This window comes from Planococcus citri, chromosome 5, assembly GCF_950023065.1.
Source record: "Planococcus citri chromosome 5, ihPlaCitr1.1, whole genome shotgun sequence".
Taxonomy (NCBI): domain Eukaryota; kingdom Metazoa; phylum Arthropoda; class Insecta; order Hemiptera; family Pseudococcidae; genus Planococcus; species Planococcus citri.
Genome location: NC_088681.1, coordinates 20,724,375 through 20,751,242, shown reverse-complemented (window position 1 = coordinate 20,751,242; position 26,868 = coordinate 20,724,375). Strand labels below are relative to the sequence as shown.

The 26,868-nt window shown below is 34.6% G+C and overlaps 2 protein-coding genes and 1 long non-coding RNA gene across 5 annotated transcripts in view; 1 reads left to right on the top strand and 2 right to left on the bottom strand.

Annotated features, from left to right (window-relative positions):
* The window catches only part of LOC135846432 (mast/stem cell growth factor receptor kita-like), a 28,230-nt gene extending 16,437 nt beyond the window's left edge, over positions 1-11,793 (top strand). For 2 of the 3 annotated variants that reach the window (XM_065365524.1, XM_065365525.1), the window contains exons 7-19: positions 4,014-4,140; positions 4,519-4,712; positions 4,808-4,947; positions 5,245-5,517; positions 5,625-5,775; positions 5,865-6,092; positions 6,597-6,732; positions 6,823-7,009; positions 7,130-7,252; positions 7,550-7,679; positions 9,891-9,972; positions 10,073-10,178; positions 11,200-11,793. In XM_065365524.1, the coding sequence (XP_065221596.1) occupies positions 4,014-4,140; positions 4,519-4,712; positions 4,808-4,947; positions 5,245-5,517; positions 5,625-5,775; positions 5,865-6,092; positions 6,597-6,732; positions 6,823-7,009; positions 7,130-7,252; positions 7,550-7,679; positions 9,891-9,972; positions 10,073-10,178; positions 11,200-11,475 (2,153 nt within the window). In that variant the 3' untranslated portion in view covers positions 11,476-11,793. Of the gene's footprint in view, positions 1-4,013; positions 4,141-4,518; positions 4,713-4,807; positions 4,948-5,244; positions 5,518-5,624; positions 5,776-5,864; positions 6,093-6,596; positions 6,733-6,822; positions 7,010-7,129; positions 7,253-7,549; positions 7,680-9,890; positions 9,973-10,072; positions 10,179-10,478; positions 10,719-11,199 lie in introns of all 3 variants that reach the window. The other variant, XR_010558961.1, reaches the window with a different exon arrangement.
* The window catches only part of LOC135848176 (uncharacterized), a 185,438-nt gene that overhangs the window by 19,601 nt on the left and 138,969 nt on the right, over positions 1-26,868 (bottom strand). The window lies entirely within an intron of this gene.
* LOC135846434 (uncharacterized) lies at positions 11,861-19,538 on the bottom strand. Its single transcript, XM_065365526.1, has 4 exons — positions 17,587-19,538; positions 16,469-16,568; positions 16,265-16,366; positions 11,861-12,459 (listed from the first exon to the last, which is right to left on the bottom strand). Exons 1-4 carry the CDS (start codon positions 18,333-18,335, stop codon positions 12,247-12,249), a joined length of 1,164 nt encoding a protein of 387 aa, XP_065221598.1. The 5' UTR covers positions 18,336-19,538; the 3' UTR covers positions 11,861-12,246.

Genomic DNA, 26,868 nt, shown 5'->3' with positions numbered 1-26,868 from the left:
ATCATTTCTCCAGAAACTTGAAATAGCTCTGGAAGGGCTAAAAATCAACTTCAGCACAAATCACTTTATTTGGGGCCTATGTGGGTTGCCTTTAACCAATTTTTGGGGTTGTCGCGAAAATCGACATCTGCCCGTTCAGATGTGTATTTTGTCCATTGACTTGCACAATGAATAAACAGCAAAATTTGAAAATGTTTAATTGTTCAATATTCCATCTATTGTGATGCTACCTATCCTGATTCAAGCTCCAACATGTGGTTTTTTCCAAAGAAAGTACATGTGTGCCTGCTTGGTACTGCACAAGTGCAAGTCAATGGGCAAAATACACATCTGAACTGGCAGACGCCGATTTTCGCGACAACCCCAAAAATTGGTTAAAGACAACCCACATAGGCCCCAAATAAAGTGATTTGTGCTGAAGTTGATTTTTAGCCCTTCCTGAGCTATTTCAAGTTTCTGGAGAAATGATAAAAAATCGCTGGAGGCTCCAGAATGGTCGAAATGGGGGCTTTACCTATTTGGAACGTCAAAAATAGGTCAAAGCTCGATTTCGGATAGGTAGCATCGCAAAAGATGGAATATTTAACATTTTCAAATTTTGGCATTTTTCCAGTCGTCAAAAATACACACCTGAACCGGCAGACGCCGATTTTCGCGATAACCCCAAAAATTGGTTAAAGACAACCCACATAGGCCCCAAATAAAGTGATTTGTGCTGAAGTTGGTTTTTAGCCCTTCCAGAGCTATTTCAAGTTTCTGGAGAAATGATAAAAAATCGCTGCAGGCTCCAGAATGACTGGAATTGAGGTTTTGCGAATTTCGATAGTTGTAAATGAGTTAGGGACGCCATCGGAACTACTTCCCGAGAAAATTTCAATTTTCATCAATATTTTCTATTTTTGGTTTAATTGATAATTTTTTGGATTTTTCAATTTTCAAAAATTCACCAAAAATCGAGAAATCAACTTCAGCACTTGAAATTTTGGATTTGGGGTCCTGCGGTAGTCCCCTTTCAATCTAGCTTTGATTCGTTCATTTTCGTTTCTGCCGGTTCAGGTAGTTCCCTTGTTAGCCAAAAGCTAAAAGTTTGCAAGTTTCATTTTTTCCAAGCCAAAAGCTAGCCAAAAGTTTTATTCTTTTGGCTTTTTTCAAAGGCTTTTTTGCAGAATTGAATTCTCTAGATTCAGAAGAAACGAAAAAATGAAAAAAAAATCATTTCATTTTATTTCAATGCGATTTAGTGAAATGAAAAAAAACAAAAATAATTCTATGAAATCAATGTACCTAATCTAATTTTTAATTCCCTTTTTTTGTAAATTGATGGCGTATCAGCTAAAAGTTCAAAGTCGAAAGCTTAAAGCCAAAAGTTTAAAGCTAAAAGCTTAATGAAATATAGCTGAAAGCTGTTAAATTGAAAATATAAGGGAAAGCCATTGGAAGCCGAAAGTTTGGCTAAAGCAAGCCTTAAAAATTGAGATAGCCGAAAGCTAAAGCCAAAAGTTTCAATTTTGAAATTTCAAGCTAGAAGCAAATGCTGAAGTTTCATTTTAAGGCTTTTCATCCCTGATTTCCTCAATTAAGAATTCTGGCTCTTCTTCATCTTCAATAGTTATGTTTATTGGTAGGATGTTATCATCTTTTTCATCATATAGATCAGAGTAAAACTCTGTTGCTAACTGGTTTATTGCTTCCCTATTATAACATTTGTTACCCTTCTTATCTGTTAAGTATGTAATCCACGGCTTTCCTGGAAACAGTTTTTTCTTAATTGTTTTTGTGCTCTTTATACTGTTCAAAATTTCATTGATAATACAGTGGCGTCGCGACGTCAACCGTATATAATGGACGAATAATTCAACGGTGAAAAAATGACAAAATGTGAAGCCTAGATTTTGGATGCAGAATCCTGGAAATCTTCTGCTCATGCACCAAACATGACGCTTAGGGTGCTGGTGGAGAGAGAGACAGTTTACTGGTTGAATGTGGGTTAAACCAGGGAACTGTCTCTCTCTCCGCCAGCACCGTAAGCATCATGTTTGGCGCATGTGCAGAACGTTTCCAGGATTCTGCATCCAAAATGTGGGCGTCATTTCCTGCCATTTGAATTATTCGTCCATAATATACAGTCGACGCATCGCGATAAGTGAAAATTCAAGGGAAGAAAATTTTTGTTTCACTTATCGAGTTTTTCACATACAAAGGTTTCAGTTACAGAGTTTTTTTTTTGGTCAATTTTCACTTATAGAAGTTCAGATAAGAAAACGAAAAACATGAATTGAACAATAAAATTTTTTGATTTTCATTGATCATTTTCAAATTTAGTTTGATCAACCAGTCTTGAAACAGCTCACAGGTCATCTATGCCTTCTTGTTCGACACATAATCCATTGGAAACGATTTTTTGACTTTAGCAAAACATCGAGGCTCTCTTTCACTTATAGAGGCTGAACGAGTCAGTACCTTTCAGTTAAAGAGGTATTTTCACTTATAGAGGTAAAACGCAGACAACATTTCACTTGTAGAGGTAAACACGATAATTTTGGGATAAATCCTAGTTTCAGTTAACGAGGTAGCCTTTTTTCACTTATTGAGGTCGATTTACAAGTAAAATTGGTCCAAGGTGAAGGGAAGGAGGTTTTTATTTCACTTATTGAGTTTTTTCACATATCGAGGTTTCACTTATCGCGACACCACTGTATTAGCTTTTTTCCCATAGTTGAATTCTTTAAGTTTTTTCTTCACCATTTTGTTTAGCAAATTTAGCTCAATTTTCTCAGTTTTTGTCTTGTTTTTAACTCGTTTCATTCTTTCTCTTTGATTTATTAATGTTTTTAGCTCTGCTGGTAGGGTGTTTGATTTTTGTCTGGTTTCATTGGAGGTGATTCTTTTCGTAGCTTGCTTTATAATTTCAGTAATTCTATTTGTGTGGTTGTTTTCGAGCACTCTGGACAGTTCTAGTTGGTAGGCCTTTGAATTATGTCTGTTGATTTTTGAATGGACTGGTTTTTGATTAAAATATGATTTTTTTGATGACGTTTTTATATTTAGATCGCATGAAACCAGTCTATGGTCAGAGTTATAATCAAAATTTCTAACTTCACAGTTTTTCACATATTTTACATCGTTAGATGAGATAATATAATCTATTTGCGTCCTAAACTCGTGATTTGGAGCTTCCCATGTCCAGATTTTGCCCTCCCTTTTTTAAATTTTGTGTTCCAGATACCCAAGTTAAATTCCTCACAAAATCTCAACAATCTCCACCCCCTCTCATTTCTTTTTCCATAGCCATATTTCCCTATTGAGAATTCATCCATATTTTTACCTTTACCTATCTGACTATTCAAGTCTCCTATAATGAATGTATCTTTAAGCTTATTGTTTCCTAGTATACATTTCAGCTGATCATAGAATCCCTCAATCTCTATCTCGCTTGAGACTGTCGTTGGAGCATATACTTGTATTATTTTTATTTTTTGATTACCTATTTGAACCTCTATTAGTCCCATTCGATCAGACACTGGTTGGAATCCTACAACATTTTTAATGATATCCCTATGAATAAGAAGAAATTATTCTTGCGAAATGTTACCCACTTTTAATAGGTCGCTTGACACTTTTTCTGAAATCACGAAAAATCATTAGGTAGGTACTCAATTTTTGGGCTCAAAATTTTCTAAAAATGTTCAAAAAAACATTTTTGTCGGAATACATATAAGTATTTGAATTTCTCGCAAAATTTTAACCCATTCAGACAGGCGTCAAGGTCATTTTTTTCGATCATTCCATGACAGTTCATTTTCAAGTATAAGTCTACACTCTACAGATAGGGGTACTTACTTGAAATTGAAGGGGAATGCCGCGCCTGCTCATGACTTTATGACGCCTCTCTCATTCCTCACTAATTTTCGTCGCAATCCAGAATACGTTTGTCTTCTTCATTCCATCCTAATGTCAGTAATGTCTATATTAAAGTGTCACCTTCTAAAGTAAGAAATAACCGCATGTTTCAGGAACGTACCTATACAATAATACTTTAGGAAATCACTCAAATTTGGAAATAATCCTGAAGGATTTCACCTCGGAACATCTTGAATGGATAGTAAATCTAACCGCATATCCTATAGCTGCTGTCAACTGGTAAAATGACTTTATAATATTTAGTAAATAGGTACCTAATTTACCTACCATTAACAAGTCGTTCACGAGCCATTCCTTCTACCAGCCAACCGATCTCTATTGATTGGATAAGTACATTTTTTTCATCCTTATCGCTTTCAAAGTTGTGGGATGAGATAAGTTTGAAGAAAAACAAAACAGACAAAAATATATCCTTAGGTATACCTAATTTGCTATAGGTACGTATATTTGTGTTTTGAATGGAAGTAAAAAGAAGAGGGGAGGGGGTATCTAGATTTCAGCGTAATTTTTTTGAGGCGATAAACTTCAAAAGTAGGTCTAAGTTAGTTCTATAGTGAATATTACTCGAATGCAAACAATAATATTGTGAAAATATAGGTACGATCCGATGCACAAATACATAAATTCAGGTTTAAAAGAAGATCCCGAAAACAGAATTGATGCTACGTACGACGGAAACACTACTAAGTTGAAAATACGCGACTTGAAAGTCTACGATTCCGGAATATATCGAATGAGAGCATTTCATTTGAGGAAAGCGATCACCCTGAAGTTTAATTTAACTGTATCTGGTAAGCGAATGCGAAACGTAAATTATATTACTACGCGAACATAAATCATTTGAAATCAAACAGTATGTCCAAATGTATTAAACCATGAATTACAGGAAAGCCGACCATCCGAATGTATCAATTTTATCCACATAACACCCTCGTATGTGTTGTTGACGCATTTCCTCGAGTTAAGGCAATCAAGTGGACCAGGGAGGGCTGCTCGAATGAAAATTCCGGAGATTGCGAGGTTCAGGTAAGACAATATTTGTGACACATGGCTAGCAAGGCCGAACCATACTCGTACGTATGTCGGAAAATACAAAAATTTTGCAGAAAAGCCAAAAACTAAAAAATGCAAAAAAAAAATCAAAAAACATTTTTTTTTGACGATTTGTATTTTATGAACCCTTGTACTTTGAAATGACAATGAGTTGAGGGCTCAAAAGTGTCGTCTTCTCCTCTCAAATTTTGATTTTTTTTTAGCATATCTGTAATTCATAAATATTCCTTCGGTTCGCTATAATTATCACTTCAACTATTACTTCAACAGATTCTTCGCCATAGAGTCATGAACGAATACAGAATGGCATCTGTAATTAATCTCACAGAACATGACGATCTTAAAACATTCACGTGTGAAGCGAAAAATGAGCTGGGCGAGGAAAGAAACAGTACACAGTTCAAATACATAACCCTTAAGTTCAATGAGGCTTCTGTCAATTCATTCAGAACGATATTATACGTGGCTTTTGCAATTTTCGTAATTGTTTTTGGAGCGATATTGGTTTTGTTAATTGTGATGATACTAATTCAAGAAAATAAAGTAAGTAGGCATTACTGAAATCAAGCAATGTAGGTAGCCATCTATTCGCCAATTTTTTTTCAACATCTCTATTCGTGGAGTGTGAAACTTAATTTACTTATCCATAGAATGCAAATAAAATACCGAAAAAGAACCGATTATCCATGTTTGACACTAGAGTGATACGTCAATTGAATCCGCGTATTGATGTCGAAGAACAAGCTCATTTATTACCATACGACAGCAAATGGGAATTTCCGAAAGAAAAATTGTATCTTGGTAGGCATAGACACATCAATTATTATTACGTTCACCTGTTACCTATCAACTTACCTATCGAGTAACCTCGTCGTGACCTTTGTATTCAGGCAAGATGATCGGCTCAGGAGCCTTTGGACTGATCAAAAAAGCAGTAGCCGATGGCATAGGAGAAACAACTTCACCCACAGCTGTCGCTGTAAAAACCATAGAACGTAATAGCAATCGCTTGTATATGAGGCTTTTAGCTTCCGAATTGAAGCTATTGATTTACGTTGGAAATCACGCGAATCTCGTCAACCTACTGGGCGCTTGTACCTTGGATTTCGATACTAAAAGTGAGCTCATTGTAGATTTTTTCGAATTATTGCATTTGTGTGTTCGATGAGAAGATCGTTCTGCATATTTTTTTCACCTAAAAGTTGAATAAATGTGAGGAGCTGACACCTCAAAACAATTTCACCAAAATTTCAACTCTCCCAGCTCTCTTCATCCCCTCCCCTTCACAATCGACGACTACACATATTCGAAAAATTGAAAACATTTCATCTCGGGCTATTTTTGACCCTTATAATTCATTCTATGAGAATATGATATTTCTCCTCTCCCCTTCTTGCCAACTGTTTCATAAAATTCAACCATTTTGAATTTGAAAATTCAATTTTTCCAAAAAAAAACCACACAAAATTTCATAAAATCTGTTTAAATTGATTTCAGCATTTTTTGGTGCACCCCCCCCCCCCATAATGACAAAATTGAAACGATCGCTTTCACTAAGTTAGATCACCTCATCAGATTTATTAGTTTGGATACTTACTTTTAAAATCAATTTCTCATTATAGAAGAATTTTCCACCATCGTGGATTACTGCAAGTATGGAAATTTGCGCGATTTCTTGTTAATCCATCGAAACAGTTTCATCAATCAATTGAAAGAAAACGACGAAATAGATTTTTCAATCACAAGAAACGTAAAAAGGTAAAATGCAACATGATATTCAACTTCTTGGTTGTTTCTTTTTTTGAATGGTTTCATGTCTCTAATTAATTTTGCTCGTTGAAATTTTAGACATAAATTACCCAGCATAATGGATATGCCTCAAAGCAAGGCCAGAAAGTATCTTTATCCAGCTGATTGGCGGTCGTATTTTCAAGGAGACTATCGTATCACCAACATAAAGTCAGTCACGACCAACGATTTGATTCGCTGGTCTTATCAGGCAACTTGTGGTATGGATTATTTGGCCAGACGTAAGGTACGATGATTTTATACTCAAGTGTACTATACGACTCGTACCAATCTGATTTTAAAATTTGGGATTCAGTTGTATATACTTGGTTATCGACATCACAATAATCAATCATTTTTTTTAAAGGTCTTACATAGTGATTTAACAGCCAGGAATTTATTGCTGAACGATGACAAGACGGTGAAGATTTGCAATTTCGGTTTGGCTAAAAACGTTTACCAACAGGATGAGTATCGTGAAATCAAAACAGTAAGTTTTATGAAAAGTACCTTTCTATTTGCTCAAAAAGTTCGGGGTTTTCAAAAAAAAAAAAAAAGTGACGGAAACTGAATCCGACCATTTCAAAAAAATACACAAAAGAGAAAAAGAATTCAAATTCACCTTTTTAAACTTGGAAACAGATCAAAAGAAATTAATGATTATACATAGGTAGTTGAAATCTCCGAACACTCAATAACAAAACAAATAAAAATAAAATGAAAGTAAAAACTTGTCAGAATTATTTCTACTCGCGATAAAAATGAAACTAATTTTGTATTTTCATAGATACTGCTGCCAATGAAATGGATGGCTTTGGAATCGATAAAACTGAGAAAATTTTCAACGCAGTCTGATATTTGGTCATTCGGGGTGACAATGTGGGAGATATTTTCTTTAGCTGAAATACCTTTTCCAGGTAAGTTGGTACACTGAAAAAGTATTTAAAATACTTAAAATTGCCAAACAGTTATAAAATTTCCAAAAAATCTGTCAAAAATTAATGTGAAAGTTTTGAACACCTAAATCATTATTCTTAATGGTATCATTTTTTTTTTAAACAAAAAAAAGAATCAGCCACAAAAACTTGTTTTTTGAGAAAAAAAATCTACGAGCTAAATAATGTCATATACTGTGGACAAAACCAATTTTTCAAAATTTTCTACAAACTTCCAAGAATTTTGGTAAGTAGTTTTTTTTTAAATCTTATTGAGCCCATTTTCGAATTTTGTATTTTTTTTGGCCGGTATACATCTTAAGGTCGTCTTGGCTGCTTGTCTGACCTATAAAGGTCATTGACCCATCTGTCTGGTCCTCAAAATCGTCTGTCTGGTGTGTAAAGGCCATTGACCCGCCTGTCTGGTAGATATCTTTAGGTCGTTGACCTTTCTGTCAGGCTTCTCAAGGTCATATATGCATGCATGTACAGTTTTTCAAGGTCATTGACCTGTCTGCCTAGGTATGGAAATACGCCATCTTTGGTTATAGAAAAAAATTTTAAGGACTCAATTTAAGTATTAATAATACCGCCAATTTACGTTGTTTTTGTACTTCATATTCATTTTAATACACAAAATAAACATTTTCCCACCATTTTTTTGATCTGAAATGAAAAAATCACATCACCGTCAAAACTACGAAATCTATAACCGAAAATGGCGTATTTCCATACCTGGTATCTAGTTCCTTAGTCTGCCTGGTCATCAAAATCGTCTGTCTGATTCGTAAAGGTCATTGACCCATCTGTCTGGCTTCCTCAGATTGTCGCCAACCTGTCTGGTATCTTAAGGTCATTGACCTTTCTGTATGGCTTCTCACGGTCGTAAGTATATGCCTGCCTGTATAGATTTTCAAGGTCATTGACCTGTCTGTCTGGTCCTCAAAATCGTCTATCAGGTCTATAAAGGTCATTGACCCGCATGTGTGGCTTCCTCAGGTTGACTACCAACCTGTCTGGTATCTTCAGGTCATTGACACACATGTCCGGCTTCTCAAGGTCGTAGATGTCTGCTTGTATAGCTTCTAAAGGTCATTGACCTGTTTCTCTGGCTTCTCAAGGTCGTTTGGCAGCCTGGCCGTCTTCTTGAGGTCACTGACCCATCCGTCTAGCTTTCCCATGTGGATCTGCCTGCCCTACTACATACCTGCCGGGTCTCTTAAGGTGACTGACCCATCTACTCGACTCTCGTTGTCTGTCTTCTGTCTGTCTGGCATATTAAGGTGGTTGACCCGTTCGTCTGCCTGCCTGGATTCTCAAGGTAGTTGGCCCATCAGTCTGATTTTCGTCTGTCTGGCTTCCTCTCAGATCGTCTGTCAGCCTGTCTAGTATCTTCAGGTCATTGACCTATGCAGTTGGCTCCTCAAAGTCGTATATGCGTGCCTGTCTAGCTTCTTAAGGTCATTGACCCATCTGTCTGTCCTCGAAAAGGTGTCTGTCTACGTTTCGTGCCTCTATGAAATTTAGTATAATTTAGTTCAAGTTCTCATAAGTCAGATTTGGTACCTAAACGTCCATTTCAATAAAAGCAAAAATTTCAAAAATTGGGCATTTAAAAATTTTTTAAGTTTTTAAAAGTCAAGCATACTTAATGCCTGGAATTGAAGGCAATTTTTTTCAAGTCTTCAAAAGTTGGATAAAAAAATCAGATAAATGCTTTAAACATTATAAATTGATTTGTTGAATGCCAGAGATGGTCATTTATTTTTCAAAAGTCTAACATACCTACCTACTGTCAAGCATTTATCGCATATTTCATCCGCACTCTAAAAGTCAGACATTACGAAGACTTGAACAATTCTTTTTTTTTACGTGTTCAAAAGCCTGAATCGACGTGACGCTCTGGACAGACCCTCGGTCCAAAATACATATATCCAGGTCAGGTGTCAAAATAGCATTTGAAATCGCAGTAAATTTTTTTAAAATGATGAAATTTTTGCGTTTTTAAAAAAACTATGACAAATGACAAAATCTTAAAAACTCTGAAATTCCAGCAAAAATTACCATAAGTCCATAAAAAAATTAGCGTCAAAAAGTGCTGAAATTTTCGTAAAATTAGTCTGAAACTCTCAAACGCGTGAAAAAATACTAAAAGGTAACTCTAACACATCATTATTTAATACTTGCCTACAGATATCAATACCTTAGAATCTCTCTACGAAATACTGAAGTCTGGTGACAGATTGGAAAAACCTCCATTCGCTTCAAACGAACTGTAAGTTGACGAGAAATGGACAAGTTTATCAATTCAAAACTCAGCGCATAGGTACATATCTTTAATTGAAAAATAACCTCAAATTTTAAATTACTCGCAGATACGCTCTAATGAAAGATTGCTGGAATTATAATGAGACAACGAGACCATCATTCAACGACCTAGGCAACAAACTCACTCATATCCTGGAACGTAGCATTCAATCAGTAAGTTATCGTCAATTTATATAATATACCTCTACATGTACGTACATATTCCTTCGCAGAGTTGCAGTAAAAGGGTAATCAAAGAGGGGGAATTCGCACCAAGTTGATATTTTTTCAAAGTTTACGAGGAATTGACAGAAAACATGAGCCTTATAAATTAACATTCCCTTTAAACATCTTGCACCCGAAATCCGCTCCCCTTTCACTGCATCTCTAGAAAGTTTTGAGTCTGAAAAATGCTTCTGAAGAAATTAGCAGATTTGACTCGAAATCCATAATAAACAAAACCACACTTTTCAGAGCTCCAATAGGAATGAAACAAGTGAACTGGAGATGGTCGAATTGTATCAAAACATTCATCTTTAAGACAAAATAAAATGTATCTATCCCTATAGAAATCATACAGCAGCTCGCATCCGCCAATTTATTTACTTCTCGTTCTAGCGACTTGAATCGATGTTCGATTGAAATGAAACCACGTAACTCGTATGCTGAAAAAAAATCTAAAGAATGAATGGACCATTTATTTTTTATAATCATGTACCTACCAAATTCATTTACAAGTTGGACTTCGATAATTTTATTTATTTATGTACCTTTACCTAAGTATAAACACTCTGTTCTATGATGAGTTTCATCATAAATAATTACACTAAGAGTACCTATACCTAAGTAAAGATTTGCATAATAAATTGGGCGGAATATTTTTTGCAGGACAAAAAATCAACTAACCTCTCCAAAAATCACAAAATTCTGTGCCCTTATTAGAGAGGTTAGGAATGAAATTCAAAGTTTACGAGGAATTGACAGAAAACACGAGCCTTACAAATTAACATTCCTTTTAAAAATCATGCACGCAAAATTCGCTCCCCTTTTACTGCATCTCTAGAAAGTTTTGAGTCGGAAAATGCTTCCGAGAAAATAACAGAACACACATCGTGTTCAGGAAATGTTTTTCTGTACTCGTGATTAGTTGATTACCCATACTTACTTAATGAATAAACAAAAACACACTTTTCAGAGTTCCAATGAAAACGAAACACGCAAACTGGAGATGGCCGAATTATATCAAAACATTCATCTTAAAGACAAAATAAATGCATCCCAAGAAATCATACTGCAGATCGCATCCACCCATTTATCTACTTCTAATTCTAGCGACTTGAATCGTAATTCGATTGAAATGAAACCACGTAATTCGTATGATGAAAAAAAATCTCAATCTAGCGACTTGAATCGATGTTCGATTGAAATGAAACCACGTAACTCGTATGCTGAAAAAAAATCTGAAGAATGAATGGACCCTATGTTTTCTAATTAAGTACCAATTCGTTAATTACAAGTTGGACTTCGATATTAAGTATTTATGTAGCTCAAGCTAAGTAATCATCACTCTGTGCTTTTAAATTATCATTTTCCATAATAAGTTTGATCATATAAACTACCTATACTTAAAGTAAGTACCTATACCTATACTTATAAGGTTTGTATAAATTATGACTATTTTTAATTTATTTTGTATATACCTTGACTTTAATTCAATTTTAAGGAGTAGGTAGTTCTTTCCTTCTTACATTTCACTCATCTCAGTATTGTATAAGTAACTATTATCTACTTACATTAAAACCCTTCGAAAAAACGTTTTTATTCATTTAAGTATACACCTATATACCCATGTCAAACACAAGCATCAATCAGCCCGACATTGTCAGTTATTGCGTTAGGTACACATTTTAAATAAAATATACTCAGATATAAAGGGTAGGTGTATCTCTGGGTAAGATGGGTGAAATGCCCCTATCCTCGGATTTTTTCCTCTAAAAAAAATGTCGAACCTAAACTTTCTCAATCAAGATTGAACTCGTTGAAGTATGATTTTTTTCTCGTGAAAAAAAAAACGTTTACTCGTTATTGTAAGCAAAGGGGTTGGGGTGAGGAAAAATCCGAGGATACAGGCATTTCACCTATCTTACCCAGGGATGCCCTTTTATTCAAAATGATAGCTGGTGAACTTGACAATCATAGAAGCAGGAAAAAGGAACTTCATTTAGCCAATAACTTCAGATCATCAATTTAAGGACGCCTTCATAACATTGAAAACCGAATACGTAGCTCTGGTGATTTTCGCAAACATAACGCGAGTGACGGCGAAAATTTGAAATCCGAATAACGTCAAAGGTTGGCAGGCCATGTGATGAAACATTATGAGTAGTTTTTGTTGCTCTTTGTTCAAATTATACCATTCGATTTCCGTAAATATTGCGCCAGCTATTTCATCGTTCTGTCAAAAATAGGTACCAATGTATAGGTAGGTAGGTATTTATTCTTGGGGCAAACGAAAACACATTGATGAGAAGATTAATAATTCTTGAAAACTTGAGATGCATTGACAGGGTGTCTAACAAAATTTCAATATGAAAAAGGACTTTAGCAGGACTTTTAGCAGTACGTTTTTTAAATATTTAGATTTTTTAAGAGGGTGAGGGGGTGGGCCAGCTAAAATTTTATATTCAAATTTTTCACTTTTCCAATGACTTTCTAAAGATTGTTTTTCAAGCAAGTGAATGTTGAAAACAGAATTTCATCATTTTACAACTTTTGATTTCGTTTTCGTCTTTAAGGTTCTAGGTAATGTAATGAAATTGGGCGAATAAAAACTTTTTTTCAAAACAACAAATTTTTAAATAATAAATTACCATTTTCAACTAAAATTCACTTGAAATTTAAAACGTAAAAAAATTAATTTTTTGATTTTATGTATTTTGAGACTTTTATGGTTATTTTATAACTTTTTTTTTACCAATTTATTGAAAATTTTAATAAATTTTATTTCAAATTATTGTACTTAATTTTTAGCCAAAACTAACTTGAAATTCAAAACGTAAAAATTCAACAAAAAAAAAGTTTTTTGATTTTATTTAGAACTTTTTTATTTCTAATTTGACGAAAATTTTGATAAATTTTATTTAAAATTATTGTAATTTTTAACCAAAATTAACTTGAAGTTTTAAACCTAAGAAATCAAAAAAAAAAACAATTTTTTGATTTTATTTGAACTTATTTCTTTCTAATTTAACGAAAATTTTGTTTAATTTTATTTAAATTTATCATTTTAAACCAACATTAACTTGGAATTCAAAACGTAGAAAAAAACAATTTTTTGATTTATTTTCAAGACTTTTCTTGTTCGTTTTTTTTTTATCAATTTGACCAGAAATTTTACAAATTTGATTTTAAAATCATCACTTTTATGACCCAATAAAGAAATTAAATTGCAGAGTTTTGCTTACATTAATTATTTTAAAATACGATTTTCTCAAAATGAACTTTTTTTGATAGGTACCCAAAGTTCAAATGCTTGTAAGTTGACGAGTTTTGGAGGGAGGTGACTGAGGTTGATCTCATTCGAAAGGAAACCGTTTCCAGTGTTCGAAAACGTGAAGAAATCGATTTTAAAAATCCGACTTGTGGTCCCTTTTCGCTTGAGAGGTCGCAGATGGAAAATTTGAACGATATTTGCAGAAAAATACACAAGTACCTAATTATACCAATTTTTCAAAATAAAAGGGCGAGTTTAAATGTAAAATAAGTAAGATATAAAATAACAATTTTGTCATTTGATGGGACGGTATAATTTTGTCTGATATTCACGCAACTTATAAAAATTTTCATTTCTCCTTCAAATCTGAAATTTTTCAACTATGTAGTCGTAGGTAGCTATAGAGGTGCCAAAAAGAGAAACAACCTGGCCTTAGCGAAGCGGCATATTAGCAAACCCTACCCCGTTAGGCTGCATCTTGCGAACGAACGTTGATTTGATGGCTCGATTCAGATTCTCAAAACGTTACCTTAATGCCAAATCCGAGTACGAGGTCTGACAATTTGAAAACGAGACTTTTGCCATTGCGCGAGTTGTAGTTACATTAGAACAACGGACGAGGTCTCATTTGAAAAAGGAGTGAATTTTCTATAACTGTACAAAATTTCAAGTTGATTGGATGATTTTTGTGTGTTTTGCAGCCTCTCAAAGTTGGCAACTTTCTTACCCTCGTCGTGAAACTTTGAGGGAAGTCTTGAGGAGGGTCTTCGATTCTGGGAGATGCGACTGTGAATTAGAGGTGTGGTAGAAGTCCAAAAAAGTCAAAAATGATGTTTAAAAGAGATAAGGAACTGTTGGAGGAAGCTCACTCAATCAAAACCTCACAAACAGTAGGTCATGGGGAAATCGTTGCTTAATGGTTGTGAGGGAACGCCCTCTGAGGTGAGTGTAAAATAATTTTTGGAGGAGGTTGACCTCATATATCTTCAGCGTAGTCATCCTTCAACAGAATGCCCCGCAATTATTCTCCAAAATGTCCTTCAAAAATCTGTACGGCCTTATTCAGAGGCAGCTTCCTCAAAATTTGAGTGGAGGCCCTTCAGTCATGCTCAATAATGAAATGAATTTCGATTTTCAGGTAAAAACTCTCTGAGAACGAAGTAAAGGTTACTAGGAATTGAATCTGGGGAATAGAAATGCTGAGGAGGCACTGAGATGTCTTGAGGAGGCAAAAATTCCTTCGAGAAAAAATTTGCAACACTCATTTTCACGACAAGAGTAAAAAAGTTGCCAACTTTGAGAGGCTGTAAAACACGCAAAAATCATCCAATCAACTTGAAATTTTGTACAGTAATAGGAAATCCACTCCTTTTTCAAATGAGACCTCGTCCGTTGTTCTAATGTAACTACAACTCGCGCAATAGCAAAAGTCTCGTTTTCAAATTGTCAGACCTCGTATGTCCATCCAAAAAAACATCGTCGTTTTGCGTCACTGATAAGGCTCTGGGAAGCCCTGAATTGAAAAATTTGCATCGGAGTACAGTTAAAATGCACCACCGAAGATGCACGAAGCTGACCAATGTTCAATCAGAACTCAACGAACCCTTCTGAGCATATCCGAGCCTTATCAGTGATGCGTAAAATCATCCTTTTTTTGTGTGGACATACTTGGATTTGGCATTAAGGTAACGAAAAAGTAAACAACTGTTACTGATAAACAAGACTTGTGTTTGTGAAATGAAAATACACATTTCTATTTTCCGTTTCATTTTCAGCATCACATTTTGTTACACAGCTACAATGATGTTTTGAAAATCAGAAGGTGAATGATTTTCGTTTTATCATTTATTATGAACTCGATAAACTCCATATTTTAAACATTAAGCACCATTATTCTGTTTCAAACTTTTATTAATTCTATAATTTATTCACACAAGCATCATTCAACATTGTTCTGTTCTCCGAAAATTGACGTTTCTAGATGATAATACTTCAAAAGATTGATGATGAAAATGATTACTGCGAAAAGAACGAATTTGCACGTCACTTCCGTGAATGTGCAGCCTAACGGGGTAGGGTTTGCTAATATGCAGCGAAGCGAGAGCAAAATCTCTCAAAAACCAGTATTTCGAGAGGTACAAAAAAGATGTTCTTTTTTGTATGTATGATGAGTTATTTATGAGAAGATTATTATTTTGCTTCAAAATTAATTTAAAATTCGATTAATGATGATTTTTTTTTTTTTGAAAAATCAAAGCAAACGGGGCCGAGTGAAGCAAGGCCAAAAGCCTTTAAAAATTCATGTTTTGAGAAGTAAGAAAAATTTTCTCTATACAGGGAGGACTGAGGAGTTTATTTTTCTGATTCAAACTCTGAACATAGGTATTTTCTTGAATTTGAACAATTTTAGGAAAAAAAGAGCAGATATAACGAGGAAAGGGAGGGCAAAAGCTTTCAAAAAAATGTGTAATTCAAGTTCTAAAAAAGTCGACAAATGAGCCCTTTCTTTATGAAACTTTTTCAAAATTCCAAAAAAAGGAGAAATAAATCAGATAATTTGAAGTCTGATTGGAAAAAATAGGGCTTTTTGATAAAAATTAATAAGAAAGCACGGCACTGCAGGACTTCCCAGGACTCATCGGCAAAAAGCAGGACTTCCAGGACCGTTAGACACCCTGATTGAAGTATATCTCTGCATTTATTTCAAATCACATCTATCAATGTGCATTCGTCAACAACTTCAACAGCATTTATTCGCAAAGCTCACCAGATCGAAGAAAATCTCCCCCATCAAGCATCTGGCCAACAAATTCACATTCACGAAAACCACTACGACTATAAGATTGTACGTTTTGGATAAACTTGCAGCCTACAAAATAATACACACGATCATCATCAGTGAAATAAAAGTGGGTACACATACTTAGAATTCAGTTTGATTAAAATCAGACAAATAATATGATCAACTTACACTGGTCGTCAAAAACAGACCGATTGCCAGAGACAAAGCACAGACTGCCAATTCGCACGAGAACAGCTTCGAAAACCAGACTTCGAATAGGTAGAAAGTTCTAATGAGAATGAAACAGAGTTTTAAATACGTACTTAATTATAAATTATATTTTTAAAAAAAAACAAGAATTGAATTTCTAGTTTTGCAACACAGACCAAATTTTCCTCGAAATCCACACTTTTTTTTAAATAAAAAATTGCAAAAAATTACATAAAACGGCGTTATATTTTTTTCTGGTTAAATTTTGCGACATATCAACCCTTTGAGACCCAAAAAGAAAATTTTTGAGGCCAAAACCCAAAATTTTGAGAGAAAATTGAAAAATGATTTTCTGCACAAGTTGTGACAGTTACAAAAATGTGAGAGTGACACAATTTTCAAATCAAAAAAGTGTTTGTTCAAAAATAAAGAGATTGTCAGTGTGGATTTTTATTTTTAAAAAAAATATATATTTCGAAAATTGAATTTCAAGGTCATTTTATGAAAAATATCATTCTATAAATTTTGAAAAATGATCACAGAAAGCTGAGATACATAAAAGTTCAAAGACTCTATAATGTGGAAGCTCACTCACTGTGATCAAATTCCATTTTGGAGTGGAAATAGGCTAAAAAATTTTCAAACCAGTATACCTACATTTTGGCCAAACTTGGTGTAATTATGTCACTCAAACTTATGCAAAAAATCATATTATTTTAGTTATTTTCAAAATTTTGGATTTTGAATTAAAAAATTTTTGACGTACCTGATACATTATTCAAAATTTTCTCATTTTTATGTTGGCATAACCTAGAGAAATTTTTCCAAAAATTTTCGTATCCTTACATCGAAAATTTATTTTTGAAATCGTAATAGAAAAGAATGCCCATTTTGAGCATTTTCTCAAATTCCAAAATGAAATTTTGAGTGAGCCTGCTCAATGAAGTTATACTCCTTCACATACATATGATGAAATTTTTCAATTTTCATCCGTCAGATACTTCTTGGGTCTCAGAGGGTTAAATAAAAATGTCTTGCAACTCCTGTTTGCCTCTCTGGCCCAATCAAAACCACCCAAACAATGTAAATCCACTCACTTGCGCAACTTCTGCATATGCACCACGCAATGAACAATATTCCGCTTCATATTTTGGTCGAAATCACCTCCAACAATCTTCGACCGATACGAAACCAAAGAAATAGCTTTCTTCAGCCTCTTGTACTGCCTCAGATACTCGCACAACACCAACAGCACCGGCATCACCAACATCTGATTAAGCCAAAGTCCAGAAGCAGTGCCGAAAAACTGCACTACCATAGTTGCCAATTGATATCCGATACTTTCCAGCGACCAAGGCGACCATCCGGGATAAATCAGGGTATGTATTCTACCATAGTTATAAAACTCGTATACAGCTGGTATACACAAAATGAACAAATCTCCCATCTGTATACAAAAAATCACCACCATAATGATAATCAAGTTGCCCTCATCCAAGTACCATTCGTACTCCATATCCAACAGGTCTTCGTCCGGGTACACGAACACGTTTTGGTCTATTTGATGAAGCATTTCGCTAATGTACTCCTTATGCTTGACCATGATCAGTACACCACCGGAAATTATTACACCGATACTCACGTATGGAATGGGATTGATGTACCTGTAAATACTGATATCTTCGCTGACCAATGATAGAATGACGGTAGACGTACCAGCCCATGTAAAATATGAAAGTAAACCAACCAGTATCCAGTGCTGGTGGTATGGAGTTTTCTGTTTCACAAGTTGTAGTCCACTTTTATGCAGCAGAATGGTCACGAAATGGACCAGTTTTCTTTTCATGGCGCCAATTTTAACACGAACAGCAGAAAAACCCAGTAGGAATTTCTAGATTGAAGTTTAGTTAGGTACTCGACGTAAAACTCAATCATATTTCAGCTTAGGTATTTGTAACACTATCACGTGATGTATTCGTACATATCTAATCTACATATTGGTACTGTTTTCATTTTTCAGGCGTGGAAACATTTTTGAGAATGTGACTCACACATTCGATATCAAATTGATATTTTCTTTCAACTTTTCAACAAGCACGTGTACTCGTAGTTGGTATAAGTAATTATCGCCTTTTAAAATTGATACATTATAAAATGAGTACCTATAAACAAATTGATATCTGTTGAAGAAACGTTATGTGTACTTTCATATCGAATTCTAATAAGAATTATAAATTATTATTTGCACAATAAAATATAGAATAATAAAACTGACCAACACTATTAAGTACAAGTTATGTAAATATACGTTAAAATTGTTAGCGAAACTCAAACACGAATCGTGAAAAAAATCGATAAGTGTTTACGTATTGAAATTAAATGGAGAAAGTGAACGTCCAAAGTTATACTCACAACTTACTTCATGTGTATTGTACCAAACGAAAATAACAAACTTAGTTTGGTGTCTGGGAAAAAATTATAGAAAGTCTATCAACGACAAGGTCAGTTGAAAACATTGACCTAAAGTTTTCATCAATGATAATGCTAATATTTGCTTTGAAACTTTGCGCATATTTATATATCACAAGAGCTACGTAAAAATTACCATTTGTAAATATTATCTAGTTTATAAGCAATACATAATTTAAAATTTAAACGAGGAAACCCCAGAGTTTCCAAGTTATTCCGTGTAAAAAAGTTTAAAACTTTCTCAGATAAGTAATTTCAAAAGAAGTTATCAGAGCCTCCTCGGTGAGAAATAAGTGGTGTCGGTGAACCTATCACCCCTTTTAAAAAATATTTGAAAAAACACAGTTTCAGACAAAATTTTTGAAATTGTGAACTTTCTAATTATCAATACCTCAGTTAAGTCCGTGCTTAGGTAAAATCAACTTACATACCAGTATACCAATTTTAGCCTCCGATCTTCACCCATGGCTAACCCCTTAGTACGGGCACCGAACGCTGTATCGTTTCAAAATCACAAAAGAGTGCAACCGGAATGATATAGAATTTTTGCGGTATATAGTCAAAAGTAGACCTTTCCCCGATCCCGAAACCACCATCACATTTTTGAGATTGACTTGCAAACCACAATTCAGGGGTACTCAAAGTTGTGAAAATTGTTTATTTTTTTCCTACATATTTAGGCTTATGAGTCTTCACAGAAGATAGGTAGCGAAACGATTCTGGGCTTAAAACACTCGTGAAGGACCACTCTTCAAATAGCTACTCATAAAAAACCTCGCGCAGTGATTTTCACCCCCTTCAGTGGTTCCCAAAGTTGCAATTTCGAAATTTATTTTTTCAAGTCGCGCAATCAATCGAGTATTACTCGGAGGGTAATTCCGCAGCTGAAAAATGATCTGAGTAAAAAAGTTTGTGCATTTCATGAGAATTTCAAATATGTGTCAGTTTTTGCCCTAGCGTTCATAGGGGTGAAGATAAGAGAGGTTGAAGGGGGAAAAACATGGTTTTTTGCAATCACAAAAATAATTTCTGATTTCGTTTTATACAAGCTTATATCGTTTATTATACTTGATATTTTGTAATTTCTTACTCCTGTGAGTGATTTTGTCACTTTCATCCCCTAAATTCCACGAAACATAAAACTTTTCAAATTTAAAAAAAAAATTGAAAATTGAAAATTCATTAAGTATTTGGTCAGGTACCAATAGATCATCTGTTCGCTATAATTTTGTCGAAAGCAATTTTATGATTGATTATAGTTCTACACGTCAATACAAATTTTTTTAGCCCAGATGCCTTTTTTCCTCCCCCCTTTCCCGAAGGTCCACCCCCCTAACTTGAAAATCTGTCCATCTCTTCACCTATGGGTCGCACAAAAGAGGTGTTCCGGCGAAAATTTTTCCTTGAAATCTCAGCTACAGCGGCGTGGTCATCATCAAGTTTCATTTGGAATAACTGTTGAGCTTGAAAGCTCAAAAAAACTTGAAAAAGCAATCTCAAAATCATCAAAATCAGTTGTTTTGATTTTCTGCTGAAAATTAGAGAGATACAATACAAAGTATAATAACAAAAGGTGTTGAGAATTAAATTTTCTTACCTCCCTCTGATTTCATATCGGACCCACCCCTCCCCCCTCCATTGCCATTTCTACAACACAATTGTTTTCCCCTTTACAAAATTACATTGTTGATTGATTATTGTTCTATACGTCATTGCAAAGATATCTAGCCCAGATGCCCATTTTCCCCTTCCCCCAAACCGACGATACACCCCCCCAACTTAAAAATCCTTCCATGTCTTCGCCTATTGGTCGTACAAAAAATATGTTGGAACAAAATTGTTCCTTGAAATCTCCTCTACAACATGGTCGTCATCAATTTTCATTTGGAGTAACCGTTGAGCTTGGAAGCTCAAAAAAAACTTGAAAAGGCAATCTCAAAAATCAAAATCATCAAAATCAGTTTTTTTTTTTTTTAATTTTCTGTCGAAATTTACAGTGATGCATTGAAAAGTACAATAGTATGTATCAAGACAAAACGTTTTTGGGATTGAATTTCGTTTCGAAAAATACGTATCACATCTATTTTCCTCACCTCCTAGCTAAACTTTTTTTTTATTTTGGTTTTGTTCGATCAATTTTAGAGCATATAAGTTCATTCTGATTCGTTCACTTTTTTTATTGTTGCTGAAATGCATTTTATCTGGAAATTACGTAACTGCCTAGAGTTATTTTAGTTCTACAAATAAACTTTTCATTTTTACAAAACAAACCTATAGTTTCAACTATTTTTATGCCTAATCAAACACTGCGAATTTCAGCATTATTGAATGAAAACAAACAATTTTTTAAAGGTTATTTTCTCTTGTCACTGAAATCAAATATTGGGAACTTGGGGAGAGGATTGAGCACTGCCGAATCGAGGGGGTAGGTGAGGAAATCGGTTGTGATACTTGTTATTATTCGAAACGAAATTTAATTCCAAACACTTTTTGTCTTAATATGTACTTTTCAATGTAAGTAAGTACCTATCCCTGTTAATTTCGACAGAAAATCAAAACATTAACTGATTTTGATGATTTTGAGATTGCTTTTTCAAGTTTTTTTGAGCTTTCAAGCTCAACGGTTAAACTCCAAATGAAACTTGATGATGACCACGCCGCTGTAGCTGAGATTTCAAGGAAAAATTTTCGTCGGAACACTTTTTTTGTGCGACCCATAGGTGAAGAGAGGGACAGATTTTCAAGTTAGGGGGGTGGACCATCGGGAAAGGGAGAGAGGAAAAAAGGCATCTGGGCTAAAAAAATTTGTATTGACGTGTAGAACTATAATCAATCATAAAATTGCTTTCGACAAAATTATAGCGAACAGATGATCTATTGGTACCTGACCAAATACTTATATAATGAATTTTCAATTTTCAATTTTTTTTTTAAATTTGAAAAGTTTTATGTTTCGTGGAATTTAGGGGATGAAAGTGACAAAATCACTCACAGGAGTAAGAAATTACAAAATATCAAGTATAATAAACGATATAAGCTTGTATAAAACGAAATCAGAAATTATTTTTGTGATTGCAAAAAACCATGTTTTTCCCCCTTCAACCCCTCTTATCTTCACCCCTATGAACGCTAGGGCAAAAACTGACACATATTTGAAATTCTCATGAAATGCACAAACTTTTTTACTCAGATCATTTTTCAGCTGCGGAATTACCCTCCGAGTAATACTCGATTGATTGCGCGACTTGAAAAAATAAATTTCGAAATTGCAACTTTGGGAACCACTGAAGGGGGTGAAAATCACTGCGCGAGGTTTTTTATGAGTAGCTATTTGAAGAGTGGTCCTTCACGAGTGTTTTAAGCCCAGAATCGTTTCGCTACCTATCTTCTGTGAAGACTCATAAGCCTAAATATGTAGGAAAAAAATAAACAATTTTCACAACTTTGAGTACCCCTGAATTGTGGTTTGCAAGTCAATCTCAAAAATGTGATGGTGGTTTCGGGATCGGGGAAAGGTCTACTTTTGACTATATATCGCAAAAATTCTATATCTTTCCGGTTGCACTCTTTTTGGAATTTTTGTTTCGGTGCGCGTACTATTTTGAATCTACTCTGTTCAGAAATTCTACTTTAGATTTGTTCCCTTTAGCTTTGAATACCCCTGTAAACGTCTTTTTTGACAGCATTCTGATTAAATTTTCGAATTTCTTCCCTCACTACAGTTTAGTAGGTATTTGAAAAAACTGAATCCAAAAGCAAAGAGAGAGAATTTAGACAATTTGATCGAAATGGCCGCACAAAGTATGGTAATCGGGGTGTTGAGTGAGAGAATCGCAGGTATGTTATGTATTTTTTAAGATTACTAGGTATACTGGGGGTACCGATATTAATTTTCTATCGAAATTATGCGCTGATTGAGAATCCCTGGAAGTGGAGGGAGGGAGGGAGGGGGAAGGGGCCATTTCAAGTCATGTAGTGCCAAATGACATCCTAGACTTCAAATTATTAACAAATTTGTATAAATCAAGATGAATCGCGAATTATCTTGAAAATGACTGTTTTTTTCGAATTTTAAAGGTGAGATAAAATCCCCAATAAAGTGAAAAATCCGATTGAAAATGGCTTTTTTACTCTTAAATAGACACAATGCGACCAATAATCATCAAAAAAATCAAAAATATTTTTTTTTAAAAAAATTTGATTTTTTTGAAAATTTCAAAATTTTGAACCTCGGTCGCAAAATGCTGGGTGAAGTCTGAGACCCCAAATTTTTCCTACAGTCTTTTGAGGTCCCCCCACAACTTTTTAGCCCCCGCCCCATCCAAATTTCCAAAAAAAGTCAAAGACGGGCCACCCTAGTGTGAAACCTTTGATTTTTTTCTCGAAAATGAAAAAAAAAATGTCAATCCAATTTTTTGACTTATGTTATTCTACATAAAAAGGGCTAAACTGAGAATTTTTTCTGAATTTTTACTCGCCCAGATCATGGTTATAGGTATTCAAATTATAAGTTTTTAAATCGATTTTTTCAGTTTTTTGAAAGTGCGTGGCAACACTGATTTTGACATCATTCGTCGATTACCCTCTCAAAGTAGGTACTACAATTTGAAGAAAAAAATCAAAATTCTATACCATGTAACCGGAGCAATTTGCAACTGAAATCTACAATTTTCTGCCATTTTGGATAACTTTAAAAATCAAAGACCCTCTTCGTTCAAAAATTCGCCGATTTGGCATGAAATGACCCAAGTACAACTTTCGGTTGAAAAATTTTTCAACAAAACCCATAGGTATGAAGATGACATTATCTTTCAGAAGCGGAAAAAATATTTTGGAATACTCACAAGTCACAGTGTTGCCAATTTTTCTTGGTCACCATTGCTAATTTTTAAAAATCGGGAAAACAGCCAAAAACTTAGATATCAATTCGAGAAAAAAAATCTTCCTTTCTAAGGACTTATCCCCCCCCCCCCCAATAGAAGGCACCACCGGAGCTAAATCTTTATTTTTGGATGACTTTCAACTCGAAATGAAGGTCTCCATTGCATTTATTTTAATTCCTTCCATATTTCGTGTTTCGCAATCCACTTTAAATGTATAGGTAGCTCTACCTACTAATTCATTCCATTTGCATGTTGGATGTAATTCCTCATGAAGGAAACTTCAATTTCTTTTGATAAATTGTAAACGTGAAAATGAACACGGTGTTTATTATTTAATTAAATACCCAAGTGAAATTCAGTTTTTGACAGCTCATTCAATGAATACTGCATACTTCATACTTTCCAGTGTCAGGACGAATAATTATAAGGTGAACTCTTTTCAAATCTAATAATGAATTATTTAACCAAACTGAGCAATTAGATCCTTGGTGAACACCTTGAAAATAATATTCGTCAATCTTAACACGAATGCTAAAACAATATTCAGTAGGTACAATATATTGTGTCATACAGTAACTTGGATCTGTCAGTGGTTGAATTCAATAGTAGGCCTAAGTACATTACGGTGATCGAAAATTCTCACTATGGATGTGATAACAGATCTCAAAAGAATGATACTCCAAGCACTTGGAAAAGAAAACATGTTCGGATACAAGACAACGTTGGCTAATCAGCTGTACTTGATATACTGTCTCATGGGCAACCTGTTCTACACCGACAAAATACATCTGAAAACGAAATACATATGGTTCTGCAGCGCCTACTTCATAGAATATTTCTGTGCCAGCGCTTCTGCAATATTGTACTTTATGTACGGCAGACAAACAGCCGATATCATGATACCAATTTACATCGGATTCACAGTTGGCATTGCTCTGCTAGAACTTTTTTTAAGACCTGCGATCATGTTATCATATAAGCACGATATAGAGCAAATGATCAAGCTTGCAGATGATACTTTGATGAAAAAACCTACAACGACACATACAAGCGGAATCAACGACAGGCTCGATGCAAAACAAGTAACAGTTACTGCCATGGCTGCGTTCCTAGTGCCATTTGCACTGTTTTACTCGATGTATGGAGTAAACATGGTGTTTTTCTACGATAAAGAGAAAATCAAAGACTACATGTATTATCCAATACCAATGTGTGGGCTTGAAAACTTCGAATACGTGACTTACATACACGTATTTATTACGATTTTGTGTATTTGGGGTGGAATGTTCTTTTTTCCTACATGCACAGCGAACCGAAGTTTGGCAGTAACTTGGGTTGTTGTTTGTTATAACGAGGCGCAGCGTATAATCAACGAGTTGAATTCGTGGAATGTCGATGCAGATAGTATCAATATTGATACTTATAAAAGTAGTGAATCAAAATTTAATCAAGACATGAGAAGATGTATACATGACTTGAACCATCTGACAAGGTAATTTTTTTCACACTTACAATTAGACATACCTAATGAATTTATAATATAGGCGATAGTTTTTCTATTTACTCAAAGAGAGTTTATAAAGTTTTTTGGTTTTATGTTACCTACATTACAATGATTGATTTCTTTCTGCTCTCCAAAGGAACGGGTAGGATCAGTCGCCAATGAGTCTTTTAATTTTATTTCACAGCTTCTCCTTTCTCAACAGTATCTTGGGCTTAAAATTAGTCATGCTAGATAAGTTTCTGCATAGTCGATTATGAGGTTTCCTTAATGTACAGGATGGATTGATTGGAGAAATGGCAAAAAAAATTCAACCACTAAAAGCTCCAGACCTCATCATGTTTAGTAAGAAAAAACACTCCTAAAATTTAGATACTACGTATTTCAACTACCTTGCTCAACTCTGGTGAGGCTGCAACCCATCACAAGATGGAGATGTCACAACCCAGCATTTATTTTCATATTAGAGGCCCTTCCTCCTTCAACTCGAGAAAAAAAAACATTAAAACAATGGGATATATGTAGTATACACGTCAAGTTATTTTTACAGATTGATTTCAAGTTTCCAAAACTATTTCGAAACAACTGCTGGAGTCATACTACCAATTTTATTGTACATTGAAGTTGTCCATGCTGTACTTTTTATAACGGTAAATTGAAAAACAAAAAAAAACACGAGGAGAAGGCGATGCATGAATTTAATTATAAAATGATGAATTTTTCTGATTATAGCCAGGTTTTCCATTCGGGTTGAGAGTAAAGGAGTTCATCATGTTTGTTGGAACAATTTCAGAAGTGTATACAATGTGCTGGGTGGGAGCCAAGTTGGAAGAAATGGTAATTATGTGCTGTTTAGCTTCAAGAATATTATAGTTTTTCTTCGTGAATCTACCACAAACAACTGTGCATTTAATGCGAAGTGGATCTCCCCCCCCCCCAAAAAAAAAGGTCGGCGAATGTTTACCAAATTCAGCAAAAACGTAGCAGTCGACTTGGTAGCGTATTGAATTCAGTTTGCAAGATGAATTTCGGCTTTCCATCTCATTGGAAGAAATTTTGGGGAAATTTCAAGTTTCAAAAATCTACTGGAGGCTCCAGTAATTTTCAAAAAGTTGCTGGAGGCTCCAAAACGACTTGAAAATCTACCTGCAGCATGACTTAGTAGCGTATTGAAATTAGTTTGCAGAATGAATTTCGGCTTTCCATCTCCATTGGAAGAAATTTTAGGTAAATTTCAAGTTTCAAAAATCTACTGGAGGCTCCCTAACTACTCGAAACGGTTTGAAACAGTTTCCAATCGATTTGGCACGTCGAAAATAGGGTATATCCCAAATTTCAGCTTTCTTGGTCAATTTGGTAAAATTTTGATTTTTTCTCTCATTTTTGGCCTAGGTAAATTGATTTTGAAAAATTCACTAAAAATCGAAAAAGGCACTTTAGCACTTGAAATTTTGACAGGTGATAAATTTTTGCCTGCTCTTTCGATCTATCTTCGTACGGTTTAAAAAATTTCGTGCAAACGCTAT

Excerpts from the sequence above, each read along its gene's own strand:
- LOC135846434 (XM_065365526.1), bottom strand. The coding sequence starts at position 18,335 with ATGAAAAGAAAACTGGTCCATTTCGTGACCATTCTGCTGCATAAAAGT. Across the intron at positions 16,569-17,586 it reads CATATGCAGAAGTTGCGCAA|AACTTTCTACCTATTCGAAG; the intron begins GTGAGTGGATTT and ends CATTCTCATTAG. Across the intron at positions 16,367-16,468 it reads GTCTGTTTTTGACGACCAGT|GCTGCAAGTTTATCCAAAAC; the intron begins GTAAGTTGATCA and ends ATTATTTTGTAG.